This window comes from Cervus elaphus, chromosome 11 (genome assembly GCF_910594005.1).
Source record: "Cervus elaphus chromosome 11, mCerEla1.1, whole genome shotgun sequence".
Lineage (NCBI taxonomy): Eukaryota > Metazoa > Chordata > Mammalia > Artiodactyla > Cervidae > Cervus > Cervus elaphus.
The window spans coordinates 5207019-5233841 of NC_057825.1; the positions used below are offsets into that span (position 1 = coordinate 5207019).

Consider the following 26823-nt stretch of genomic DNA (forward strand, 5'->3'; position numbering starts at 1 on the left):
TTTTTTTAGATTGCATTCTCTTTTAGGTCACCACAGATGGTGGAGTAGAGTTCCCTGAGCTATATATACAGCAGTTTCTCATTAGTTAACCTGTTCACACATAGTATTGTGTATGTCGGTCCTTATATCCCAATTCATCCTATCTCCTCTCCCCTTCTTGGTAACCATAAGTTTGCTCTCTACGTCTGTGCTAGTCCCGTGTCTGTAAGTGCCATCTAAATACTGGTCATCCCCAAATGTGCGTGTGCAGCCCCCGACTGTCCCCTGACCTGCAGACTGCCCACTCACATCTCCACTTAGATGTCTTGTCAGCATCAGACTCAATGTGTCTAAACTAAACCAGGGCTTAGTTTAGGTGGTGCTTCACCACCTTGACTTCCCGCCTCACTGGCTCCTCCCAGGGTATCCATGACAGTGCATAATGTCATTTTTTAAAAGAGGTTTTTTGTTTGTTTAAATGTTTATTTGGCTTTGCCGGGTCTTAGTCGTCGCACATGGGATCTTGAGTCTTCATCGCAGCAGGCAGGAGCTTTAGTTCTGGCACGCGGGATCTAGTTCCCTGACCAGGGGTTGGAACCCAGGCCCCCTGCGTTGGGACCGCGGAGTCTCAGCCGACGGACCACAGAGAAGTCACTAAATAATGACATTTTTGGCCTAACTGACCAGGCCCATAAAATCCAGCGTCCTCTCGGACTCTCGTCGCCCACACCTGACCACCCGCGGGTCCCCTGGGCTTCCCCCAGGTGTACCCGGCCTCCCGGCTCTCACCATCTCTGCTGACTTGTGCTCCAGCCGGCGCCGCCCAGGTGCCCTCCTGACTGGTTTCTGCCGCCCCCGCCATGGCTGTCCAGTCTTCGTTCAGCAGCCAGAGCGTGAATTAGATTGAACCGGGCCAGGTCCAGGCCGTCTGTGGCTCCCCTCTGCACTGTGACTGAAAGCCAGAGTCCTCCCTGGCCCGCCCGCACCCCTGTCCCTGGCATTCTCCCCCACGGCTCGGCGGCCTGAGCTTCTCCCGTGGGTGTTTTTGGAGGATCCCACGCCTGCCTCCGGCCCTGCGCTTGCTCCTCCCTCTGCCTGGCGCGCCCCTGCCCCAGGCATGGGAGTGATGCCTCCCACCCCCCAGGGAGCCAAGAGCGGGGCTCAGAGCCTGGCTTCAGGTGCTGCCCCCGCCCCTCGCTCCTGGGGCACGTGGCCCCGGGGTGGGGGTGGTGGGCTTCGCGCAGGGAGCGCGCAGCTCCTCGCAGAGCTGCCGGGGTGACTGGCGGCGCCCCTCCCGCCCCGCGAGCCTCCATTCCCAGGGCCCCGGGGCCTGTCTCTGTTCTGTTGTCTAACGTGAGGTTCCTTTGCTGCTTCGCGTGCTCTTCCCGCTTGTCGGGAGCCGAGCTCCTGTTGGCTGCTTTGTCCCCCGCGCTCAGGAGGCACAGGGGACGCTCAGAGCTCGCCGAGCGCGCGCTGGGCGTGGCTTCCGCCTCAGTGGGGCAGGCTGTGCCTCTCTAAACCCGGAAGGGCCCTCCCTGGAGGCCGCTGCCGTGGCTCCCGCCAGCCCGCCGGTGCTGAGGCTGCCTGCTCACGGTGGGTGACATCTCCCGGTGGGCCGCTGTGCAGGGCAGGAGCCCACAGATCCTGGGGGCTTCGAGGGTGGGAGGAAGGTGATGGGAGCCTTTCCCCAGTGAGGGCGTTGCCTCTTCTGACCCTGTCACATTCCAGCCGAAGCAGAGATTGTGGGTCCCCTTGATGGATACCCATTGACAGTCTGCCAGATGTTGACCATTCAGTCTCCCCTGCTTTACTGCAGAGGAAGGAGGTGGGACTCAGCGCAGGCAGGCTCACAGGAGCAGGTTCTCACTGGGCACTGAGTCTGCGGCTAAAGAAAAGGCTCCTGAGAGGGGATGTGGGAGAGGAAGTTGGGGGGCTGGACTCCCAAAGGCCTCAAGTGCCTGTCACTCCGGGAGGTAACTTCCTCTTTTGGGTCTTCCAGGAAGCATCAAAGCTCAGGAGGTGTTCTCCGCACATACTTAGATTTTCCCTTGAGTAGTCCATGTAATTGTGAAATAAGTCACAAGGAGAAAATTACTGTTTTTGTTCACTTAAAAAAATAGTTTATTTCTCTCAGTTCCAGGTGGATTTGATAAAGTTGAGGGTGTGGGCTTCCTCCCTTCCATGTCCTCCAGTCTCGTTCCTGGTTCGTCATGACTTCAGAAAGAACAGCGAACAAGCAGCAGCTTCTTTAAAGGGCTAGATGCTGCAGAGTGAGACTCTGCCCCTATTGCCCTTCCTTCGTGAGCCAGCACCATCTGTCAGGGTCTGCAAAAACCCAGGAGCTTTATTGTGGGGGTGCCTTGGAATTGGAGGTTCTGCCCCCAGTATTTTGCAGGTTAGGTCAGACCCCAAGAAAGATGGACTGGAGGACTTCACAGTTCATTCTGTCGAGTGTCACTTCTGGGCCTGCCTGGACAGAAACAAAGCCGTCTTGTGTGGGATGCAGTATCGTGTTCAGTGAGGATTAGCACTTTGTTGTTGTTGACATGCCCCTCCCGGAGTAAGGCAGCTGGCTAACTGTGGAAAAACACCAGCCTGAGATCCAGTGATGAGGGTTGTCTGTGAACTCTTGGGAAGATGTCCTTCCCTCAAAATGAGGACCTGAGTTTTCTTGTTTTGGAATGAGAGCATTGGAGTAGCTCTGTGGATTTCAACCTTTTGGAAGTCTTTGAGACTTTAATGAATGCCAAGGACTTCTCTTCCCAGGAAAATGAATGCACGTGCGTTGGTCAACACTTTGGACACCCCCTGAAGCCTGTGACATGAAACCCTGGACCTCGAAGGCTCTGCCCCAGCTGACCCCCACCCGCCTCCCCCATTCGCATACCTCCAGCTGCACAGGGCCTTTGCACATGCTCTTCCAGCCCAGGAGGTGCTTCCCCGTGTGCTTGGGCAGCTCCTCCTCCCAGTCTCACCCTTCCCTGACTGCCCAGATTAGATTAGGTGGCCCTGCTAGACTTGCTTCCCCTGCCCTGAGCATCTCAGTGCTGCTTACAGTGGTAATTAAGTGATTCTTCACTTGCCTTGTCTGAGCCTCCCCATTTGTGGGGTGAGTCTCAGGCCACTCAGGCCATAACAGTCTGAGACTGACCTGTGAGTGTGCATGTGTGTGTCGTAAGAGAGCCCCGGTCTGCGTTTCCGATGACGCACTGCTGGAGACGCGCCTTCGCCATCAGTGGTTTCCGTGGCGCTGGGCAGAGACATCACTTCAAAGCAGGGGCGAGGGCACCCAGAAGACTGGCTTCCAGACTCTCTGCCTCGGCGCTCCGCTGGCCTGACCTCCAGGCTGGCCTCCCCTCTGTCCGCGCTCTGGATGGAGCCGCAGCTCCCACTTTGGAACATTCCCACAGCGCTCGGTGCTTCCTTGTATTGTTGTGTTTTCCTCTGGAGGGGAAGTGACCAACATCAGCCTTTCCTCCCAGCAGACAAATTCCATGCACAAAGCTACACGTCAGCTTCTGGGCGCCTGCTGGCGAGCCCGGCTTCCGCCTCCTGCCCGTGGCGTGGGGGTTGTGCATGACAGCCGTGGCAGACCTCTCTCTGCTGAGCAGTGGGCGGTGCCGTGCAGGACTCCTGACGCAGGTTTCTTCTGAATCCAGTTGCACCTTGCCTCGAGGATGTTGTTATTGTTGTTTGGTCCCTAAGTCACGTCCAGCTCTTTTTGCCACCCTGTGGGCTGTAGCCAGGCTTCTCTGTCCATGTGGTTTCCCAGACAAGAATACTGGAGCTGGTTGCCATTCCCTTCTCCAGGGGATCTTCTCAACCCAGGGATCGAAGCCATGCTTTCTGCTTGGCAGACAGGTTCTTTACCACTGAGTCACCAGGGAATCCCTGCATTGAGGAGACGACTCTGTAAAACACTTCAGACGTCAACAGAGGCAATGCTACCTCCCCAGCTTATGTTGCCTGCATTTTTCTGATGATACAAATGCTTGTAAGTGAAACTTTATTTGCGCTAAGGGAGTAGGTTGTTTACCAGAATGTTCCAGCGAATCTTACTGATACAGAAGGAAAATATCCCTCACGATGGCAAATAATTTTTCTTTAATGTATTGTCTCTAAAGTTGGATATTCATAGATAATAAAAGAATATTAAACCCAGTAACTATTTAAGTGTGCCAGGCACCTTTAAAATATTATGTTGAAGCTTTAGACTGCCCTATGAGGTAGGCAATCTGCTGGTACATATTTTCCATATGAAAAAAATGAGGTCCAGGGAGGTCAAGCTCCTGTCTCAAAGTCACCCAGCTGGGAGGTGCCCAGCTAGAGATCCAGATTGGGCCAGCTCTCTTCCAAAGCCAGCGTTTGCTGCTCCTTCCCTGCCTCCCCGCTGTGGTCAGGACGGAGAGGTGGCAGGTTGCCGGCCAAAAGTGGAGATTCTGGGGCCTGGATCTGGCTGTGTCACTGAGGGTGGCGCCTTGACCCCAGCTCTGCCCCCCGCCCCCCACAAGCTCTCAGGAGGAGAGGGTTTTGTCGGCGACCTGGGGCTTGTGGTAGTCACGCTTCAGGGAGTCACCTGGGGGCGCACGCTCCGGGGCCTCTGACAGCAGCCTCACCTCCGCGGTGTCCTCGGGGCGTCTGTGCAGGACAGGGAGGCGGGATGCTGGCCGCGCGCTCGCCATTCGGGCGGCGCCTCCCTTCTGACCGCTCCCACCTGAGAGCCCCCTGGCCCCCTGAGGTGTGGGTTAGGTGGTCGCCTGCCCTTCCTGGGACAAGTCCTGGAGATGCTTTCTAAGAAAAAAGGCTGTCGGATTCATTTTTCCCTGTCCCTAGCCCCCTTGCAGTTCACAGGGAATCCTTTTGGGAGGCCGCAGTCACCTGAGACGCAGCTGACCCACAGGGTCCTCCCTTCAGAGCTGCTCTCAGGGACATCTGCAGGTGCTTTGGAAGGTTCGACAGTAACCAAGCTGTCTGGAGCTGGGGGTCTTTTCCTCACGGTTTGAACGTGCCAGCCCCCAGCTCAGACGTGGCAGAGTCGGCCTCAAGCCCAGCTTCCAGCGGTGACCTGCTGTCTTGGGCGCACACCGGCTCGTGGGGAACTGACCCAGACCCAGTCAGGTCCTGACGTCAGGGGCTCTCCAGACTAACGGGGATGAAAAAGATGCGAGTGACACTCCCCGTCGAGGACTTGGCCTGAGCTGAGGCGTGGGAAGGCGGATGGAACAGTACTCTGGTGGGCCCGCGCCCTGGCTCTTGCCGGAAGGAGAGTTTGTTTGTGGATTAGAAGCTCTGGCTAACCCAGTGTAGGATGTATTTGTTGGGGCGGGGGAGAAGTCTGCATTTGTTTAGCCCTCCTGTCTGCCCGTCTGTTCATTGGTCATCAGGCATCTCCCGTGTCCGGGTACTCGCTGGTGCTGGGCAGCACTGTGTACAGAGCATCTGATACGTTAAAGCTTTCTTTAGGTGAAAAGAGACATTACGATGCGGGTTCGGAAGTAGAACTTCTTTGATCTATTGTGCTTCTATAGATAAATTGAACTAAATGTCTTGTGGAAGAAATGAGGTTGGACATATCTGGCACTGAACACTGGCCTAAGGACAATTATTACGGTTTGGGGAAGGAAACTGAGGGCCCTTCAGAATGTGTCAGAAGGGTGGGGCGGTCCCTGATGGGTGTGCTGTGGGTGTCTGAGTCGCGCCCGGGTGTCGCGGCCCCTCCGGGCAGCTGGGGCTCGGGTCTGCACTCTCCTGGTTCGTGGTTGCGGTTTGACTGGAAGGAGCGCTCCGTGCGCAGTGTGAGGTTGGCGGGTGGCAGTGCCGGCCCTGAAGCGCCCACTCTCCTTCCGCCCGGTCCCTGCGAGGGTGGGACGGACACGTGCTGTTGGCTTTGAGAAGTCTGGCCTCTTGGGCCACGATCATGTGAAAATGACTTCTGTCTTGGTAGATGGGAGTCGGAACCTCAGGCTCCTGTAGCGATCTGGATTTGGCTTCTTTGGTCCTGCGTACAGCGGCAGGATTCTCTCTCGCTCCCTCGGAAGGGGCCGTGGCCGGCCTGGACCCTGGTCGTGGCCGCGGCAGTGGTGCAGCACGCTGAGCGTGGAAGCCCTAGTGCACCGAGTGCCACTTCGACGCCGTCTCTTTGGCTCCGTGGGCCTTTTTTTGTCTTTAAGTTTTACTCTGGCTCCCCAATCCTACCCTCCAGTCCCTTTGATTGCGTGCCTTTGGCCAAATTGGCTGAAGCCAGATATCTGCCTTCCGACCTACTGTGGTTTCACAGTCAAACTGTGTGACCTGATGGTGGTAATGATTTCCCGAGGGAACTCCTAAGTGCCTGTCTGATTTGGTCCTCATCACAGCCGAGGAGGTGGGACTGCGGCATTCTGCGCAGCTAACGGATGAGGAATCCGACTCTGCTGTGCTGGGTGGGCAGGGCAGAATCTGGCCCCGGGCGTGGGGCCTCAGTCAGTCTCCCCACTGCCTGCACTCCAGAGATTCCTGAAGAGCTTTTCTACCCTCAAGCTCTGGGATCTCAGTGAAATCTTTCTGTGTACCTTGACATTTTTTTTTTCTTTAATTTTTTCCCCCACAAAAAAGTGTATGATTTCATACCCTTTCTTCCAGGAAATCTGTTGTTCAGAATTTAGGTGGTGCAGCATTTTCTCCAGAAAGGTTAATTTCAACGTAGAGTGGACGACTGGAGCTTGAGGTTGCAAACTCCTATTTGTCCTCTGAGCTCTTCTTTGGAAATTGAAGTGCAGCTTGCATTTTGATGTTTGCTTACTTTTCCCCTTGGAAACACAGTCATAGTGAAGTCAGTTTGTTTTCGCCAATGGAACTTGTCCTCTGATGCACACTGGTCTAAGGGCTAGAACCTTAAAAAGAAGGTGTGACCCAGGGGTCTCTGTGACAGTGTTTCTTGTGGCACACCCCCAAACTGGTCTATTTTTAGCTTTCAGCTTCTTGATCATGTGATTTCCCACTCCTCCCCCAAGGAAAAGCAGCGTTGATGGAGTTTGGAAATGAAGTTCAGTCTCCGAGGCTGCTGCTGTGCCGATGAGCATTGGAGTGTCAGGAAGGCCGAGGAGGAGCTCCTAGAATAGACGGGTCTGGAGACCCACCGCCAGGGCGGTAACAAGCCTTGTATTCTGATTTCCTTCCTGGAAGTGAAGAGAGTTTGAGAGGCAGGAGGCAAAGACCTTTCAGAGCAGAGTTCAAGTTTTTCTTGCACGGGCTCGCCGCCGGGTGATGGGGATGTCTGAGAGATGAATCCCCGTCCAGCTGGTGACTTGGTCCACGTTTGCTCTTCAGCAAAGACACTTGGGCTTGGAAGGGCTCTGTGATCCTCTGGCTTTATTTAGAATGGGCAATGCTATTGAAAAACAGAAGCCCCTGAGACGAAGCCACCTGTGTCCCTGGAAGCAAGGTAAGACGACCCTGTGCTCTGTCCTGGAAGGAGGGTCTGGCCGCCTTCTGTGAGGGTACTTCGGTGTAAACCGGACCTGAGCCTGCTTGGGGGGGCGGGGGGCACCTTCAGATCAGACCCTGCTTCCAGCTCAGAGTAGTTTAAAGAAAATGGACAGACAGTTCTGCTAAGGAGTGAAATGATTTGCAGCTCTGTGATGGCCTGACTTGGCTGAGAACTTAGTTCACGTTGAGATATTTTTATTTAGTGCAGCACATGTCGCTGGTTGAAATTTTTCAGCTTTAAAAAATGTCCCAAAGAAAAATTTTGATATCCAGGAGTTTGCATTTTTAGTGACAGTTTGGTTTAGAGAATGTTAATAATAGCTTTTAACTATATAGCACCTCTCTTCCAAAGAGTTCAAAGTACCTCCTATTAAAAAAAAAAAAAGGACAACCTTGTATTTGTCTATCCTCGATGTCCATGATACAGGATAGAAGCACCTATTACCATTACTTCCGTGTCACTCAGGCTTGTATTAATGTTAACTCTGAGAAGGAAGAAGCCAGAGGGACCACACAGCAGTGTGCTGTGGTGTGCCTGGAACTGGAGGACCCTTGAGCAGGGTCCCAGGGCACTTGCTGCCCTTTTTCACTGTTATTAACCTAGCAGACCAGCAGTTTGCAGACCCAGCAGGCACCAAAATACCAAAGGTAGTGCCCACAGGGCTCCATTAGGTAAGGACTCTCTTACCTCCACTTGCCAAAAAAGGAGGGAGGTAGCACCTGACCTGTAGCAAGACAGTTTGATCACAGGTGTGCGCACAGGTGTGTGTTTATGAGCAGAAAAAATAAACTGGGAGAAAACGCATGGAACTGTCAGTAATAGTTGTCTTGTGGTCAGGTTATGGACAATTTTTTTTTTCTTCTTCTTGAAAACAGTCAGTGGGATGCTAACTTACCATTCCCCCTCTAAGTTTCCATCAGTCAACAAGTTAGTTTGGAAAAGGCACTCCTTTCTGGTCCTTTATCAAATCCTGCTTTGAATAAAAAAACAATAAAAGACATTTGAGGGACAGACCAGGAAATTTGAATATGAACTGGGTGGTAGATGGTATTTGGGAACTGTTGCTAAAACCATTGTGTGATGGTGGTAATGAGTCATGTAGGAGAAGGTCCACTTTGGTGTTGTCATGCTGAAGTATTTAGGAGGAAAGGGTTATACTGGCTATAATTTTACTCTAAAATGGTTCAGGTGAGTGAGTGAACACTTGCATATAGGTAAGAAAAACAGGATCATTTTAACAACTGTTAGAATCCAGGTAATGAATATATTGATTTGTTATAATGAATATATAATGATTTGTTATATTTTCTTTAATGTACTTTACTCACTTGGGGGAGAGAAACATTTTTTTAAAAAGGCAGTTGCTTTTTATGTCATAATACTTTGTCCTTCAAAAGAATGACTCTTGGCAGACATGGTTATTCACATGTGGGCTGGGATGCAATACTGTCTGTCACTGCCGTGTGGGCTGGTGTCTCCAGCTACCGAGAAGAAAAGCCACATGATCCAATAGCGCAAATCACCGGTGTTATAACAGGAATTTAACATTTTACTTACTTTCAAGTTGTCTCTGGTTTTCCTTAGGAAAGCATATGAATGAAAGCTTCTTGATATTTCCACTGGAAGCAGCTGGGCTTACAGACAAAAGTGAAAGCTGTTGTGTTGTGTTGTTCAGTTGTGTTCAGAAATGTAAATGAGAGGGGCTGGTGGCAGGGATTTCAGAATCCACAGTGAATTGGGGGTAAAAAGAACAATTAACTGCCGCTGATTTCTGGGTCTTCACAGATCCTGTAGACCAGGGGTACGTCTCTGCCAGTCCAGGGATTTGCTTTGCACACGGGAGACCCCACACCTACAGTTTGTTCTCCGATCCAACATCTATGGATGCTCTGCCAAGGACCCATGATAACAGGGGTGTGGAGTTTATCTGTTCTTCACAGTTTGTGAGTAAAGGCCATTGATGTTTTGAAACAGGAATTTCAGAACAGTGTTCAGGAATGATATCGTGAATCCCCGTCACCACCCTGAGCCTGATCTGAAGTCCAGGCTCAGCACGAACATGAAATCACAGGGAATGACTTGATGGCTCCAGGCTGGAGGGCAGGCAGCGTGGGATCAGTGCCTTGCTTTAGGGGCAAGTGAAACTGGGTCTTGTCCTCGCGCGTGGTTGCTGCGGGCGGCTGCAACAGCCCCGGCTGCCTCTGACTGCTGTCCAGCCTGTCTGTTGACCTGCCATGGCAGACTTTAACCAGAGCCGGACAGTCGTGATTAGGAAGGTCAGATCCAGAATAAATTCTGAAGGGACATTTAAAGGAAATCATTATCTCCCTTTTAGATCATTTATGTTTCTGCTCCCATGTTGTAGATCTGGGAGGTTAAAAAACTGAGGTGACAGAATACTAGTTTGAAAAACGTGAATCTCACTGTCTCTGCTTGCTGTCACCCTAAAAGAGCATTTTACACGCCGGAATGTCTCTCTCATGATTTTAAACAGTGTGAGACGTAGACCCTTTGAAGGGACCATCGTTGTACTCTCTGACTCTTACAATCCTAGTTTTTCTTACAGCTCACAAAACCCAAGACTTAAGAAAGAGACAATACAGCCATTTTTTGGTTTTTACACTAACAAATGCTTGGCGTCGTTGATAAATTGGAATCATTTGTATTATCATGGTGAGTTCTAGCAGGTCCCTGCCCAAAAATATAGGATGGGAGATGGGATAAGGCAGTAGCTTCTATGATCCTACGTGGTCCAATTACCCAGAGCTCTGCCGTGTCTGGCTGTCTGACCTTGAACAAGTGAATTCTGGTTACTGCATGACCTGATTAAAAACCTGAGGGCTGTCTGTCGGGGTCGTGGCTCTGCCCTCCACACTCACCCAGCGTATGGCTCTCGGTGACCGAGCTGAGTGCTGCCTGGCTCCCGGTTCTGCCACAGGTATACCTGGGGTATGAAGGGCGCTGCCTGGTTCCTGGTGCGTGGTGGATGCTACCGGTGCTGGCCTTCCGCTTTGCAGTTCTCTGCCCAAAGTAGAGTCATCGGGGGATGAAAACAGGTACAACCTCCTGTATCCCACAGCAGTTCTGAATTCATGAAGACTAAATTTATCAACAGTTGTTCACACTGCAAAAAATCGCTTCACTAAAGGTACTTAAATCATTTAGTCAGCGTTTGGTTGTTGATTCTTGACCCAGACACCCGGGGAAACCTCTGGCCTAGAGCTGCACTGAACTTCTCTGAAATATGCCTGCTATCCCCTGCTCTCAGAAGACTTCCTTATTTCTTCTGGTCCTTCCCCGCCCCCCCCCCCCCCCCCCCCCAGGAATAACCTGAAGGGTGGCTGACAGTGGTTATTCTGGCTTTGGGGAATACAGCATGAGCAGACGTTTCCTTGGGAATTAAACATTGTGGCTGTAGTAGCACACTGAATTATCTCCCTCAGAAAGCCCCCCAGCGCGAGGCCACACTGCCGTGGCAAGTGGAAATATTAATGATTTGCATGTTTGTACACAGCTGGGTGTGAGAAGGTGAAACGAATACCCTCAGTGGAAGCGCTGACTATAAAAACTGTCCTTGCCAGGCCGGGGTGCCTGTGGGCTTTGCAGCCCCGAGAAGGAGGTGCCTGGCCGGGGTGGGGGTGGGGAGTCACGGATTTGCATAAATTCAGCATGCTCTCTGGTTCCTCTGCCACAGGGGCAGATTTATAATTGTCTGGATTCCATTCAGCAGCAGTGTTTAGACTTGCCTCTACAAGCTTGTCCCAAGCTGGCTAGTTTTGTGCCAGATCATTACCATTGATGGCTTTTCTGGCCGCAGCTGGAGCCGGCCTCCTTCCCCCACCCCACCCCCACCCCCACCCGTTGTCTGCCCTCACTCCACCGCTTTGGGGGGCTGCCATGCTCTGGAACGTGCTCCAGAACGTGCAGGGCTGGGTGATGCGCTCCCGGCACCCCGCTCAGGGCCTTCCCGCTGAGAGGCCAGCCACACGACTTTACATATCCCAACCTGTTTCCTAATTTCTGTATGACATTAATAATAACGCATGCCTCGAAGGACTGTTGTGCACAATTAAATGAGATAATTCATGTAAAGGGGTCATAGCCCTTAGCATACTCAGGCACTTGATGAATCGTAGTCATTCTTGTTATCACACGTTGCGTAATAGAGCAAACCCTGGTTTTACACAGGCCAGCTAGCAGTGGGAGCTTGGCTAACTACCCACTTCCTTCCCTTGGTTGAAGGGATCACATGCCAGATGATCTCAGAGGTGCCTGGTGAGCTGTGAATCAGTGACCACCCGCGCCGATCCCTGCTGTCCGCGTCTGCGAGCTCCCCTGGTGTTCAGTGCCTGCAGAAGGCACGGGTGCTGCGGTATCGTGCTAAATTTCTCTGAAAGTAGTTACTGCAGGACTCGGCATAGTTGAGCTGTTCCTAGTTAACTGGAATATGTTACTAACCAGGAGAATCCATTTTCCCATCCTGAATAATGTTGAAATGTCTTTTTCCTAGTTGCAAAGTGGTTAAGAGCCTGTACACTGGAGCCCAGGTGCCAGGGTTGATGCCTTGGTCTCCCACTTCTAGCTGACTGATGGTCGGCAAGTTCCGTAACTCTTGGGCCTCAGTTTTCTCATTTGTAGATAGTACCTACCTCATGGGGTGAGGACCAAGGGGTTTATGCATGTAAAATAATTAGAACAGTACCAGACACGTAGTATACATCCAGTAAGAGTTTATTATTGTAAATTTTAAGTTAAGTACAGGGAAATTACATTTTCTCTTAGGTGAAAATATTTTATGTTATTAAAGAAGAAATTGGAAAAAAATTGACAAAATGCCAAGAGGAAAATGCATCTTGCGTGTCTGGATCTAAAGGGCCTGAAAGCTAGTAGGTGAGCCGAAGGACGAGCTGTTTGCTAGTCATCTTTTCCAGAGCTGCTGCACTCACGTGCGTGTTTTTCATATGTGGTCTTCAGAGCTACCGTAAGGACTGTGACAATCTATCATGTTGCTCCTCCATAACTTATTAGATCATGCACTAGCTGCTGGATATTGAAATTGTTTCCTCTTTTTGCTCTAAGAGGTAAGGTAATAATAAGCAGCTGTATTCATATGTTTGTGATTTGCTGGATGAGCTCCTTAGCATGAGTTCTCAAGGTAAAGTTCCCAGTACAGGAACCTGCCATGGGCTACTGCCATGTTGTTTTTCCAAAAGACATGTATCTGTTAATATTTTCATGAGCGATGCATAAATTTATCAGATAGCCACAAGCACATCTGCGCTCAGTATTGTCATTTTGAAATTGTTTTCCTTGTAAAACTTAAACTGGTTTTACTAGTGCCACCATGATGCAGGCAAGGGGCTCAAAGAAGGGGATGGGAAGTTCAGAAGCCGTTATCAGGGCTAAAAAAAAAGAATCTATTTTTGTTTCAAATTTCTGTTTTCCCGTGGACTTTTGCATTGGACTTGGCTCAGTCTCATTTAAGTGTTGAGTTTCACAGAGCAAAGGCATAAAATTTCAGGGATTCTCATTTACCATCACAACTTTTTGTCTTTTGCCTCCCAGGGAGCAGTGATTATTAAACACTTTTGACTTCCTCACATGAAAGGGACAGAGTGAGCCCAGAAGTGATACGCTAGCATCGTTAGTGTGACTCTCGCTGTTCGGCAGGGTGACGAGGGACCAACTCTTCCTCTTTCCCGTTCCTGTTGGGGGACGGTTCGTTACCATTATTCCCCAAATGCTCCTACGTGATTGGGCACTAGCCCAATTGTTATTAAAATAGATATGCTGTTAGACTACTTGCTTCAAACCTTCCTGCAAGGGTGGTTTGGGTCAAAAGCGCAGAACATCAGGATATTACTGTGATGGACAAAGATGATGTCCACGCCCGTTCACTGTGGGGTTCCAAGTCGTGATTGGGTGTGACCATGCGCAGGCTTCCGGGCAGGAGAAGTTTTCAAAGCAAAGGTTATTTAGCATGCTTTTGGAATTAGTCTTGGGCTAGAAAAGAGTGGTAAAACTCTAAAATGATTCCCTAATTTTGCCAGTGAAGAAATCGAGGCTTGTAAAGAAGTGAAGTGGGACTCACCTGGCCGTCCAGTGGTTAAGATGCGGTGCTCCCACGGCAGGGGCACAGGTTCGGTCTCTGGTTGGGGAACTGAGAGTTCCCATGGTGCAAGGTGCAGCCAAAAAAAGAGGGAGAAAAAGTGAAGTGACTTGTCTGAAGTCTTGCAACTACTTTGTGGCTTAGTGTTAGGATAGTAATATAACAGTGATATAATGTATGTACTAAAGATACATAATGATACAGCATATTGTATATATATGATTATATATTTTGTATTCATAAAATGTATTTACATGTTACAGAATATATGTTCAATACATTGTGTATATAATATGTTATATATTGTATCTACCATATACAAAGTATATAACGTGATACAATAATAGATGTAATGATAATACAGTAATAACATATTGGGTATAATATTACAATAATGCTGGTAGCTTCTTGTATGCCAGATTTGGTACTAAGAGATCTGGATACATTATGGCCTTCCATTAATCTTTTGTTGTTGTTGTTAAGTGAAAGATCAAATGTAGGAAATGGAAGCCATAAGTGTGATGGAATTTTTCTCATGAGAAACATGGGGTGTTGTTTTGGGTGTGGATAAGAAAAGGGAAGGAAACTTCACTTTGTCATCAGATATTTCCAAATTTAGAACAATATCTACCCCGAGCCATTGGTTTTAGGATATGCTTTACCCTGGGAACATGCGTAAAATACATTTCCGTGTTTGGCTGTTTCTTTTCCAGCCACATGGAGGGTGTTACCAGTTTTTAAGATAATAGCAGTGGCCACTGGCCACTTTATCTCTAATTACCTTTTGGCAGTTACGTTAGGGCACTTAGTTTTGGAAGTCACATCTTGCTGAAATACCTAGGTCCCTGTGCCTGGGGACGTTGTGGTCTGCAGCTGAGGAATCTGCCCCAGGATAGCTTTGATAGTCTTTGTCAGGAGTGGGTAAATTTAAAGAGCCAGGTAGTGAGTATTGTAGGCTTTGCAGGGCAGGTGGCAAAATCAAGACTGTCCTGTAGGTACTTACGTGACCAGCTGAGGTGAAACCATTTTATGGCAGATGGGAAAACCCTTCTTCCCTTGCAGGCTGTATACAAGGAACATGCGGCTGAGAGGCTGACAGGCTTCGGGCTGCCACAGGAGTGTGCTGACCCCTGACCTGCGGGGTCTTTTTGGCTTGGTGCTCTCTGCTATCATTATCACTGGGGAACTCAGAAGCAGGTCACTTGTCAGTCACCAGAACTATTCACATTTCAAGCCAGAGAAAGGACTTAAATATCACCCTCCAACAGCCTCATTTTAAAAATTGAGATTACTTAAGCTGAACCTTCTGTTTTCTAGCCTATCACACCAGTCAGGTCTTAATCTATAAAAATACAACAAGAGAGAGTGTGGAAGGTTTGAAGAACTTGGTACTTTGAACATGGAGGCCTTAAACGGCTTTCCTTTACCGTTAAATGGGGCACTATAGTAAAAACATCCCACAGTTTCTATACTCATTCATTGATTGACAGACTTCCATCCACTCAACAAACATTCATTGAATGGCTCCTGTGTCAGGCACTGTTCTAGGCACAAGAGACATCTAATGAAAAATTAAGACATCATTGGCTTCTGATGTGTATAGTTTAATATGAATAGTAAAATGTATATAATCTGTTAGATGCCAGGCATCACAGAAAGAAGGCAGGGAGGGGATGTCGGACTGGGGGAGGGGCTGGTAGTATTGCAGAGGCTGGAGAGGGGGCAGGGCTCAGCTGTGAGCAGTTGGGCGGGAGCCGGGTGGGCGTGCGCTCTGGAGGACGGGGGGCTGGTGCAGAGGGCCTGGGCCAACAGGATGACGTGAGGCCCGCATGGCTGGAGCAGACTTGGGAGGGACCGGCGAGACTGAAGTCAGGGAAAAGCAGAGCCTTGTCTGTGATGGGGTTTGAAGGGAGAGCCAGTGGGACTTGCTCAGGGGTGACGTGTCAGGTGTGAGAGAAGAAGAGGTGTTTTGGTCTGAGCATTTTGTCTTATAAATGGAGGAGGGCCGAGGAGCAGATGGGGACCCGGGGGTTGGGGAAGGGGTCGGGAGTTGAGTTTGGCATGCCTCTTAGAGACCTAAAAGAGGTGGTCACTAGGCAGGTTGAGGGTTGGAGTCTGGATTTCAGAAAACAAATCTGGGCCTTTTTGGGTCTTTGACTTTTGAGACTGGAAGAGAGAGATTACCGAGGAAGTGAGTTAGAGAAGAAACCAGGGACTGAGCGCTGAGGCACCCCAGAATCAGGAGTTTGGGGTGATGAGCAAGGCCCTGCGGTGAGGCAGGAGGAGGCTCGGAGACTGTGTTGTCCTGAGAACCGGGTGCAGACAGTGTCAGGGCAGAGGACGAGGGTTGAGAGACAGTGCTGACTGGGGCAAGTCACGTAAGGACTGAGACTTGAGCACGGGACTCAGGGCCATGGCGCTCACTGGAGACCAGGGCCAGTTTCAGGGCGGTGCTGGAGGTGAAAGGGGATGTGAGAGAGAAGGGCCAGAGAGGACGCAGACACAGTGGGCATGAGCAGCTCCCTGAGGGCTTTGGCTGCAAGACAGAGCAAAGACAGGTTGGTAGTTGTTGAGGGTAGCGGGGTCAAGGGAGAGCTTTTTTTTTTTTTTTTCATGGTTTTATTTTTGGTTGCACTGGGTCTTCATTGCTGTGAAAGGACTTTCTCTAGTTAGAGAGTGGGAGCTACTCTATAGCTGCGACGCACGGGCTTCTCATTGTGGAGGCTTCTCTTGCTGAGGAGCACGGGCTCAATAGTTGTAGTGCCCAGGCCTAGTTGCTCTGCGTCATATGGAATCTTCCTAGACCAGGGATTGATCCTGTGTCCCCTGAATTGGAAAGCAGGTTCTTATCTTCTGGACCACCAGGGAAGTCCCAAGGGAGAGATTTTTTAAAGCGAGAAATAAAGGCGTGATTGAATGCAGATGTGAATAATCCAGTTCCGTTCAGACGCTCACTCGTGTCCGACTCTGCGACCCCTTGGACTGCAGCATGCTGGGCTTCCCTGTCCATCACCAACTCCCAGAGCTTGCTCAGACTCGGTCCATGCTCAGACTCAAGTCGGTGATGCCATTCAACCACCTCATCCTCTGTCATCCCCTTCTCCTCCCGCCTTCAATCTTTTCCAACATCAGGGTCTTTTCCAATGAGTCAGTTCTTCGCATCAGGTGGCCAAAGTATTGGAGTTTCAGCTTCAGCATCAGTTCTTCCAACGAATATTCAGGACTGATTTCCTTTAGGATTGACTGGTTTGATCTTGCAGTCCAAGGGACTCTCAAGAGTCTTCTCCAACACCACAATTTAAAAGCATCAACTCTTCAGTGCTCAGCTTTCTTTATAGTCCAACTCTCACATCCATACATGACGACTGGAAAAACCATAGCTTTGACTAGACAGACCTTTGTTGGCAAAGTGATGTCCCTGCTTTTTAATATGCTGTCTAGGTCGGTCATAGCTTTTCTTCCAAGGAGTAAGCATCTTTTAATTTCATGGCTGCAGTCACCATCTGCAGTGACTTTGGAGCCCAAGATAGAAAGTCTCTCACTGTTTCCCCATCTCTTTGCCATGAAGGGATGGGACTGGATGCCATGATCTTAGTTTTTTGAATGTTGAGTTTTAAGCCAGCTTTTTCATTCTCCTCTTTCACTTTCATCAAGAGGCTCTAGTTCCTCTTCACTTTCTGCCGTAAGGGTGGTGTCATCTATGTATCTGAGGTTATTGATATTTCTCCCAGCAATCTTGATTCCAACTTGTGCTTCATCCAGCCCAACATTTCGCATGATGTACTCTTCATATAAGTTAAATGAGCAGGGTGATAATATACAGCCTTGACGTACTCCTTTCCCAATTAGGAGCCAGTCTGTTGTTCTATGTCTGGTTCTAACTGTTGCTTCCTGACCTGCACACAGATTTCTCAAGAGGTCAGGTCAGGTGGTCTGATATTCCCATCTCTTTAAGAATTTTCCACAGTTTGTTGTGATCCACACAGTCAAAGGCTTTGGAGTAATCAATAAAGCAGAAGTAGATGTTTTTCTGTTGTTTTCCTATGTATTCTATTGCTTTTTCTACGATCCAACAGATGTTGGCAATTTGATCTCTGGTTCCTCTGCCTTTTCTAAATCCAACTTGAATATCTGGAAGTTCACGGTTCACATAGTGTTGAAGCCTGGCTTGGAGAATTTTGAGCATTACTTAGCTAGCATGTGAGATGAGTGCAACTGTGCAGTAGTTTGAACATTCTTCGGCATTGCTTTTCTTTGGGATTGGAATGAAAACTGACCTTTTCCAGTCCTGTGGCCACTGCTGAGTTTTCCAAATTTGCTGACATGTTGAGTGCAGCACTTTCACAGCATCATCTTTTAGGATTTGAAATAGCTCAACTGGAATTCCATCACCTGCACGAGGTTTGTTCATAGTAATGCTCCCTAAGGTCCCCTTGACTTTGCAGTCCAGGATGTCGGGCTCTAGGTGAGTGATGACACCATCGTGATTATCTGGGTCATGAAGATCATTTTTGTATAGTTCTTCTATGTATTGTTGCCACCTCTTCTTAATATCTTCTGCTTCCATTAGGCCCATACCATTTCTGTCCTTTATTGTGCCCATCTTTGCATGAAATGTTCCCTTGGTATCTCTAATTTTTTTAAAGAGATCTCTAGTCTTTCCCATTCTATTGTTTTCCTCTATTTCTTTGCATTGATCACTGAGGAAGGCTTTCATATCTCTCCTTGTTATTCTTTGGAACTCTGCATTCAGATGGGTATATCTTTCCTTTTCTGCTTTGCCTTTAGCTTCTCTTTTCTTCTCAGCTATTTGTATGGCCTCCTCAGACAACCATTTTGCCTTTCTTGCATTTCTTTTTCTTGGGAATGATCTTGATCACTGCCTCCTATACAGTGTCACCAACCTCCGTCCATAGTTCCTCAGGTACTCTGTCTATCAGATCTAGTCCCTTGAATCTATTTGTCACTTCTACTATATAATTGTAAGGGATTTGATTTAGGTCATACCTGAATGGTCTAGTGGTTTTCCTTACTTTCTTCAATTTAAGTCTGAATTTGACTATAAGGAGGTCATGATCAGCCACAGTCAGCTCCTAGTCTTGTTTTTGCTGACTGTATAGAGCTTCATCATCTTTGGCTGCAAAGAATATAATCAGTCTGATATCGGTGTTGACCATCTGGTGATGTCCATGTGTAGAGTCTTCTCTTTTGTTGTTGGAAGAGGGTGTTTGCTATGACCAATGCATTCTCTTGGCAAAACTATATTAGCCTTTGCCCTGCTTCATTCTGTACTCCAAAGCCAACTTTTCTTGTTAATCCAAGTATTTCTTAATTTCCTCCTTTTGCATTCCAGTCCCCTATGATGAAAAGGACATTTTTGGGGGGGGGGGGGGTTAGCTCTAGAAGGTCTTATAGGTCTTCATAGAGCCATTCAATTTCAGCTTCTTCAGCATTACTGGTCGGGGCATAGACTTGGATTACTATGATATTGAATGGTTTGCCTTGGAAATGAACAGAGCTCATTCTGTCATTTTTGAGATTGCACCCAAGTCCAGATTGCATTTTGGACTCTTTTGTTGACTATGATGGCTACTCCATTTCTTCTAAGGGATTCTTGCCGATGGTAGTGGATATAATGGTCATCTGAATTAAATTAACCCATTCCAGTCCATTTTAGTTCACTGATTTCTAAAACGTCAATGGTCACTCTTGCCGTCTCCTGTTTGACCACTTCTAATTTTCCTTGATCCATGGACCTAACATTCTTGGTTCCTACGTATTGCTGTAAACAGTATTGCTGTTTACAGCATCAGACTTTACTTCTGTCACCAGTCGCATCCACAACTGGGCGTTGTTTTCACTTTGGCTCCGTCTCTTCATTCTTTCTGGAGTTATTTCTCAATTTTTCTCCAGTAGCATAATGGGCACCTACCGATGTGGGGAGTTCATCTTTCAGTGTCCTATCCTTTTGCCTTTTCATCCTGTTCATGGGGTTCTCAAGGCAAGAATACTGAAGTGGTTTGCCATTCCCTTCTCCAGTGGGCCACATTTTGTCAGAACTCCCCACCGTGACCCGTCCATCTTGGGTGGCCCTACATGGCATGGCTCATAGTTTCACTGAGTTAGACAAGGCTGTGCATGTGATAAGTTTGCTTAGTTTTCTGTGATTGTGGTTTTCAGTCTGTCTGCCCTCTGTTGGAGAAGGATAAGAGGCTTACGGAAGCTTCCTGATGGGAGAGACTGACTGTGGGGGAGACTGGGTCTTGTTCTGATGGGCGGGGCCATGCTCAATAAATCTCTAGTCCAATTTTCTGTTGATGGGCAGGGCTGTGTTCTCTCCCTGTTGTTTGATCTGAGACCAAACTCTGGTGGAGGTGATGAAGGTAACTGCGACCTCCTTCCAAAGGCCCCGTGCATGCGCTGCCACACTCAGTGCCCCTGACCCTGCAGCAGGCCACCGCCAACACACGCCTCCACCGGAGACTCCCGGACACTCACGGGCAAGTCTGGGTCAGCCTCTTGTGGGCTCACCGCGCCTTTCTCCTGGGTCCTGGTGTGCACACGGTTTTGTTTGTGCCCTCTAAGAGTCTGTTTCCCCAGGCCTGTGTAAGTTCTATAATCAAATCCCACTGGCCTCCAAAGTCAAATTCTCTGGGGATTCTCAGTCCCTTTGCCAGATCCAGGTTGGGAAATCTGTTGTGGGTCCTAGAAATTTCTTAGCAGTGTGAGAATTTCTTTGGTAAAATCGTTCTGCAGTTTGTGGGTCATCTGCTCAGTGGCTCCATGATGGGGTTAATTGCGACCTCCTCCAAGAGGACGTAGGCCACAGGCTGTTTAACCCAGGTAGCTGCACTCAGAGCCCGCACCCCAAGTGGCAGGCCACTGCTGATCCCAACCTCCACAGGAGACTCAAACAGAAGTCTGGCTTAGTCTCTGTGGGGTCTCAGGGTCCTGGTGGGCACAAGGTTTTGTTTGAGCCCTCCAAGCACCTCTGGCGGGTATGGGGTTTGATTCTAAACATGATTTCCCCCCCTGCTACCGTCTTGCTGGGGCTTCTCCTTTGCCCTCGGACGTAGGGTATCTTTTTTTGGTGGGATCCAACATTCTCCTGTCGATGGTTGTTCAGCAGCAAGTTGTAATTTTGGAGTTCTCGCAGGAGAAGATGAGCACATGTCCATCTACTCCACCATCTTTGAGGATAATCCAGTAGAGAAGGAAAAATGGAAGACTGGGGGAATTCCTGGCAGAGAGAGAGAGGCTATAGCAGCTGTGTGTTTTGAGTACCACTCTAGCACTCACTCAGTGCTAACAAATGACCCCAGTGTTTAGTGACCCAGCAGTGCCTTAATTTAGTTCACGCTTCTGAAAGGGGCAGTTTAGGCTGGAGTCCTGATCTCAGCTGGGGTCCCTCTTGTGTCTGTGGTCAGCTGCCGGGAGGCTCACCTCTGCCCCTGCCAGGGCCCAAGGTCAGTCACCTGGCAGCTGTAGGCTTCCTGGAGAGCAAGGTGCACATGGCCTCCTGAGGCCCAGGGTCAGAACTGGCATGGTGTTGCCTCCGCTTCATCTTGTTGGTAAAAGCACGTCTCAAGACAGCCCAGATTCAAGGTAAGAGAGAGAGCCACCTCTGGATGGAAGGCCCCTGAAGTCAAGAGGGATGACAGTGGCCATCTTTGCAAATAGGTCTGGGAGCCAAGTCTATTGCATTTGCGCCTCCCGAGAGTTTTATGTGATGGGCATAGTGTTTTATCTTCATTTCACAGATGGGAACACGGCGTCAGTGAGGGTCTGGTGACTTGCTCAGGATCACGCAGCTGGTCGGGGGCGGAGTTGGGGCCTGAACCTCGCTTTCTTCGATCTTCTCTTTGCCCCACTGTCCTGAGAGTGTGGGTGCACAAGCAGACTGGAGTGCTGCTTCCTCTCTTTGTTGGGCACGGGAATAACATTTTTGAAGATGATGATTATCTCATAATTAAGATGGACTGAGGGAGGCAATTATATTGTTGTGGTTTGCATGTTTGCTGTGGGGATTGGCCAGCTGTGTTTATTAGAATCCCATTGAGGTCACAGTGGTGTATGTAATTAGGACCTTGATTGACACAAAACGTGTGTCTCCACTCTCAGCCGGACCCTCACTGCCCTTTGACAGACTGGGTGCGTGTCATTGCTCAGCTGACTGTCCTGTTCCTTGTAGCAGTTGTCCACATAGTTACCACTGTCCTCAAGACCCGCTTCACACCCCCTATGCCTCCAGGCCTTCTGACTTCCTGTGTGTACCTTTATCCCTGCCTCTCCCCTCTGTCCGTGACACAGACACCCTGCTTCTGGTCCAAGGTCAGCTGCCTCTGCTCAAGTCTGCCTCCCTCCAGAACCCGTTGTGGTCAGCATTTGTCTCCTCACCCAGCTGGACTTCACGCTTTCCAGAAGGTAGAAAAATTAGCCTTAGCTTCAGGGAACTTCGGCTCTGCTGCTGGTTGGGTAGCCTCCAACAAGTCATTTCCCCTGAGGTGCCTGAACCTGAGACTTGAGTGGACAAGCTAAGGCATCTCAGAGACCTCTCAGGGAGCATGAGGTCTGCTTGCGTTCACGGAGGAAGCCCTCGGCCTAGGGCTCAGCTCCCGGCGCAGTGGCTGCCAGGGCGTCCTGGGTCCTGCGTATCTGACAGCCCTCTGTCTGCGGCAAGAGCAGCAACCTTCCCTCAGCCCTGCCGTCACGCCAGTGCCCGGCCTCTGTGGGCCCCGGGGCTCCAGCAGCTGCCCTCCACTTAGCTCATTGGGGAGGCAGCTGGAGTCGGTCTGGGTGCTATTCCACAGTCTCAGAAGATATTTGGTTGGAAAGCAAAGACCCCAGGGAAGATACTTTTTTAAAGCTCTCTTTGGATAAAGGGAGCACCTCAGTGAGTAATTAGGTTAAACCAAGCACTGCAGGTCTCAGTAACCTTGCTTACAGGGAGTCCAGGAGCCTCGCTCTGCTGTGAAGTCCCTGGGCTGGGCTTCCTCCAGCGGAGTGAGAGGGAGAGCCTCCCTGGAGGGGGCCTGGGGCAGCGGGGAGGGCCCACCTGTCAGCCCGGATTCCTGATGCAGAGATGGTCTATACTCTCACGTGCTTTGCTGTAAGAGGAAATCATCCTGCTACTTCTCATGAAACCTTGGGGGAAATTATGTAATTTCTGTCAGCCTCAATTTGCTCATCTGTAAAAATGAAGACAGCTAATAACCCCTATCTCATAGAGCACAAGGAGGCGTGAACAAAGGATGGATTTAGCTATGATAATGACTCTGTAAAATTCCCCTTTGCCTTATGTTATAAATCATTGAGTGAAGATTTTTCATAGTTTATGGTCACTCTGTACTTCCAAGATGTGTCCTTGTAGTATTTCTTACTCGTTCATTCACCGAGTTGGTATTTCTCTACTTCCTATTTAGGGGCACGGCATGCTATTTTCTCTCTGCTCAGGTTATGATCACCTGTTCATTTCCCAGTGGTTGGCATCACCATATTCAGAGCTGCAGTTTGCTGAGTACATACTTCGGTGAAGTTGCTTACCTGGGGGCTAGTTTCTGAAGTCAGGTCATAAGGGAAACATTGCCTGTAGTCAAAATTACCCTTGAAAACCCCTTCAGTCATCTGTAATACGCAGTCTACATTAGGGGAGTCATCAAATGTTTTCTATAAAGAGCCATATAATAAATAATTTGGGCTTTGCAGGTTGTGTATGGTCTCTGTCACATATTCTTCTTCTTCTTTTTTTTTTTTTTACAGTCCTTTATAGTGTTTTTAAAAAAAGCACAAAACTCTGGGAGATAGTGAAGGATAGGGAAGCCTGGCGTGCTGCAGTCCACGGGGTCACAAAGATTGGACAGGACTTAGTGACTGAACAACAACAATAACGTAAAAAATCATCTCAACTCTGGGCCTTTTTAAAACAGGCCTTGGTCTGCACGAGTCACCTGTGGTTAGCAGCCTCCGAGGCAGCCCCAGGGACCCTGTCTCTTGGCGCTCACAAGCCCAGGTGCAGTCCATCCCATCTGGTATCAAGGTTGATCACGTGACCAGCAGACTATGGCACAAGCACAAAGCCATGGTTGTCACTCCTGAATGTCAGTGGGTTCTGCCCCGTGCCTCTCTCTCTCGGATCTGCTGCTCTGGGAGAGACGAGCTGCCCTTTCGTGAGGAGAGGCTCCCGGGTAAGGAGCTGAGGCTCCCTCCAGCTCCCAGCATGGGGGTGAGCTTGGAGATGGCCCTGGTCAAAGCCCAGGTGATGCAGCCCTGGCTACACCCGAGACCGTGAACCAGAGCCACCCAGCTCGCTCAGATCGTTCTGTCTTTTGATGATTATAAAATCCTCAGCAGTGAAAGGGGGAACAGTGAGAGGTTTAAAAAAAAAAAAAGCCTGCTTGCCTGCAGAGTTTAATCCATTCCTTTTACTATTTAGTGTTTTTACCAATTATCCATGTTAACAAACTCTGTTTATGGCTAAGATGCCTAAGTTACCTGAGAGGATGATGAAGCTCTTCTGGGTGGACCAGACACTGAGGGGACCACTCAATCCACGGCAGCTCTCGGTGAGGTCAGTACTGGGAGCCAAACGTCTGCTTGGATCTGACGCCTTCTAGGCGCTCTAACATTCGTGATGGCACTCTGCTATAATACAGCACTCCATTTGTGGTCTGCGCGGAGCTCACGCTCCCCCACCAGATAGCTCCAGCTGGCTTTGCTCTTTTTCAGCTTTGCCCAGAGGACCTTCTGCCCTTAATGGCTCTCCCACAAGCAGCTGGCCGTTGACCTGTCTTGTGACCCGCCTTGGAAGGATGAGCTGGGCCAGTTGGTTCTGGCTCAGGAATTTGAACCAGGACTCAGCGACAGTCTAATCACTGGTGGGCATTTGAGCTAAAGAGTCCTAATGAACTGGAGGTGGGCAGCCGTGCGCTCCCATTTTATGAGGAGTGGCTCAGAGGAAGCAGGCACACTGGTGAATTACAGGGTGTGTGAGGAGTGCTGTAGGAAGCAGAGGAATGGGCACCAGGAGGTCCAGCTCCCAAGGGTCAGCTTGCAGAGTTAAAGTGGGCAGACAGGTGGCCTTGTTGGGAGGGTGAGGTTTGCATCAGGACGTAGAGAAAGGGGGTTGGCCGGGTGCGTACCTGGGGGACAGACATTCCGGGAGGCGGGATGTTAGGTGTGTGTGTTCACGGAGGTGTGAGAGGCTGGGATGACTGGCCAGAGAGGGAAGATGTCTCAGGCTTTGAGGACCATTGTAAGGATTTTGACTTTCATCCTGAGGGCAACAGCAGGTGTTGGAGAGTTCTGAGCTGAGCAGTGAACCCATCTGACTTCAGTTTTCCTAGGCTTTCCCGATGGCTCAGCAGGTAAAGAATCCACCCACAACGCAGGACACATGGATGTGGGTTCAGTTGCTGGGTTGGGAACATCCCTGAAGGAGGAAATGGCAGCCATTCTAGTGTTCATGCCTGAAAAATCCCATGGACAGAGGAGCCTAGCGGGCTCCAGCCCATGGGGTTGCAGAAGAGTCGGACGCGACTGAGTGCACACACACACAGGATCACTCCACTGTGCACATAGGGGGATAGAGAAGCCTTGCTAGGCACTGGAGCAGGGTCCAGAGAGCTGCCGTGCGACGATGGAGGGCGGGGGTTCTGAGGGATTTCGAAGATTAGGACTAACAGGGTTTCCTGACTGCTTGGATAAGAGTTGTAGGAGAAAAGGGGGAGTCAAGGGGGACTTCACGGTTTCTTGCCTGAACCCCTAACTTTGAGAATGGAGTTGCTATGGGGGATGGTCAGGAGTTCACGCAGAAGTACCTTTTAGATCTCCAATTGGAGATACTGAATGGAGAGTTAAGTATGACAGTCTCAAAAGGAGACAGAGCTGGATTAGAGGTGTGAACTTGGAGTTTTGACATAAAGATGGTATCTAAAGCTGCCAGAGTAGGTGAGCTTCTGAAGGGAGTGAGGCTCGATGGGACATGGAGCCGGGGCAGAGGCAGAGGTGGAGGATGCTGGTCCTCAGGCCGCCTTCTTGGTTCTGTCACGCGAGTGTGTGCTCCTCAGTTCTTTGTCTCGTCACAAAGATTTGGAGTGATGGACATTAAAGCCCCTTGGCGGGTCACAGCTCTCGGAGGACAGACCGTGTTATAGCTCTTAAATAAATCAGTGTTACAGCTCAGTGTTACAGCTCTATTTATTTAGATAATAGCAGGAAAATCCATCTTCGAGGTGTGAGGGCACGTCGATCCAAAGATGCGAAGAGAAGAGCGCCCCATCGCACGGGGGAGAGAGAGAGAGAGAGCAGAGAGAGGAGGGCTTTGGCTCCTCTTTTTATATGTTTCTCTGTCCCTGGGCCTATCTTATGTAAATTGGGCCAGCCAGGAGTGTTGTTTTACCTGAGGTTCTCACTCCGGTCCTCGGACCTTCCTTTGTTCTATTTTCGCGGGCTTTCCCCTTCCAGGTCTTTCAGCCACCGCCATTCTGGACTCCTTTTCCCTGTTCTAACCACCTAACAGTTCTCACCCTTGCTGACAGTTGGGTGAGCTTGCCTTGGATTCCCAGGAGTCTCCCTACTCTTATTTACCTTGTGTGCTGAGTTGACTCTGTGCAACCCTGTGGACTGCAGCTTGCCAGGCTCCTGTCCCTGGGGATTCTCCAGGCAAAAATGCTGGAATGGGTTGCTGTGCCCTCCTCCAGGGGATCTTCCTGACCCGGGGAGGGAACCCTTGTCTCTTACATCTCACCTGCGTTGGCAGGTGGGTTCTTTACCACTGGCACCACCTGGGAAGCCTTTGTTTCCCTTAAACCTTTCTTTTTACTTGAACGTGTTTCATGTGGTTTCTGTCCCTTGCTACCAAAAGAGTCAGGGCTGAAGGTGGTATCAGCCCCCTCTACAGGAAGGAAACCGACCCAGAAGTTAACTTGCTCCTGGTTTCACCCAGTGGCCTAACTGGGAGTGTTGTCTGCATCCCTCTGGCTCCAGTGTGTGCAAAGTGTGTGGGATCCCATTGTCGTTCCCGGGCTACTGCTGATGGCTACTGCGCTGTGGGCATTGATTGGTGTGATTTGAATGGTTTAAATTGTCTCTTGCAAATTAGGAGGTGGGATGAACCCCCCCACCCCGCTCCAGGCTGGGATTGACATTGGCTTGAGTTAAATCTCAGGAGTCCCAATGCAGTGAAAGGAATTGAAGCATTGAGTGGATAGTTCACTGATTAATTTCTTTTTTCACTTTCTAATAGATGTTTGAGCACCTGCTATGTGAG

At 49.6% G+C, this 26823-nt stretch overlaps 1 protein-coding gene across 16 annotated transcripts in view; it reads left to right on the plus strand.

Moving 5' to 3' along the window:
• The window catches only part of RAPGEF1 (Rap guanine nucleotide exchange factor 1), a 135125-nt gene that overhangs the window by 17098 nt on the left and 91204 nt on the right, over nucleotides 1-26823 (plus strand). For 5 of the 16 annotated variants that reach the window (XM_043916551.1, XM_043916554.1, XM_043916552.1 and 2 more), the window contains exon 1: nucleotides 6997-7402. The exons of 5 other annotated variants lie outside the window; for them this stretch is intronic. In XM_043916551.1, the coding sequence (XP_043772486.1) occupies nucleotides 7339-7402 (64 nt within the window). In that variant the 5' untranslated portion in view covers nucleotides 6997-7338. Of the gene's footprint in view, nucleotides 1-6995; nucleotides 7403-26823 lie in introns of those variants that run through there. 6 more of the 16 variants (XM_043916545.1, XM_043916549.1, XM_043916547.1 and 3 more) reach the window with 3 other exon arrangements.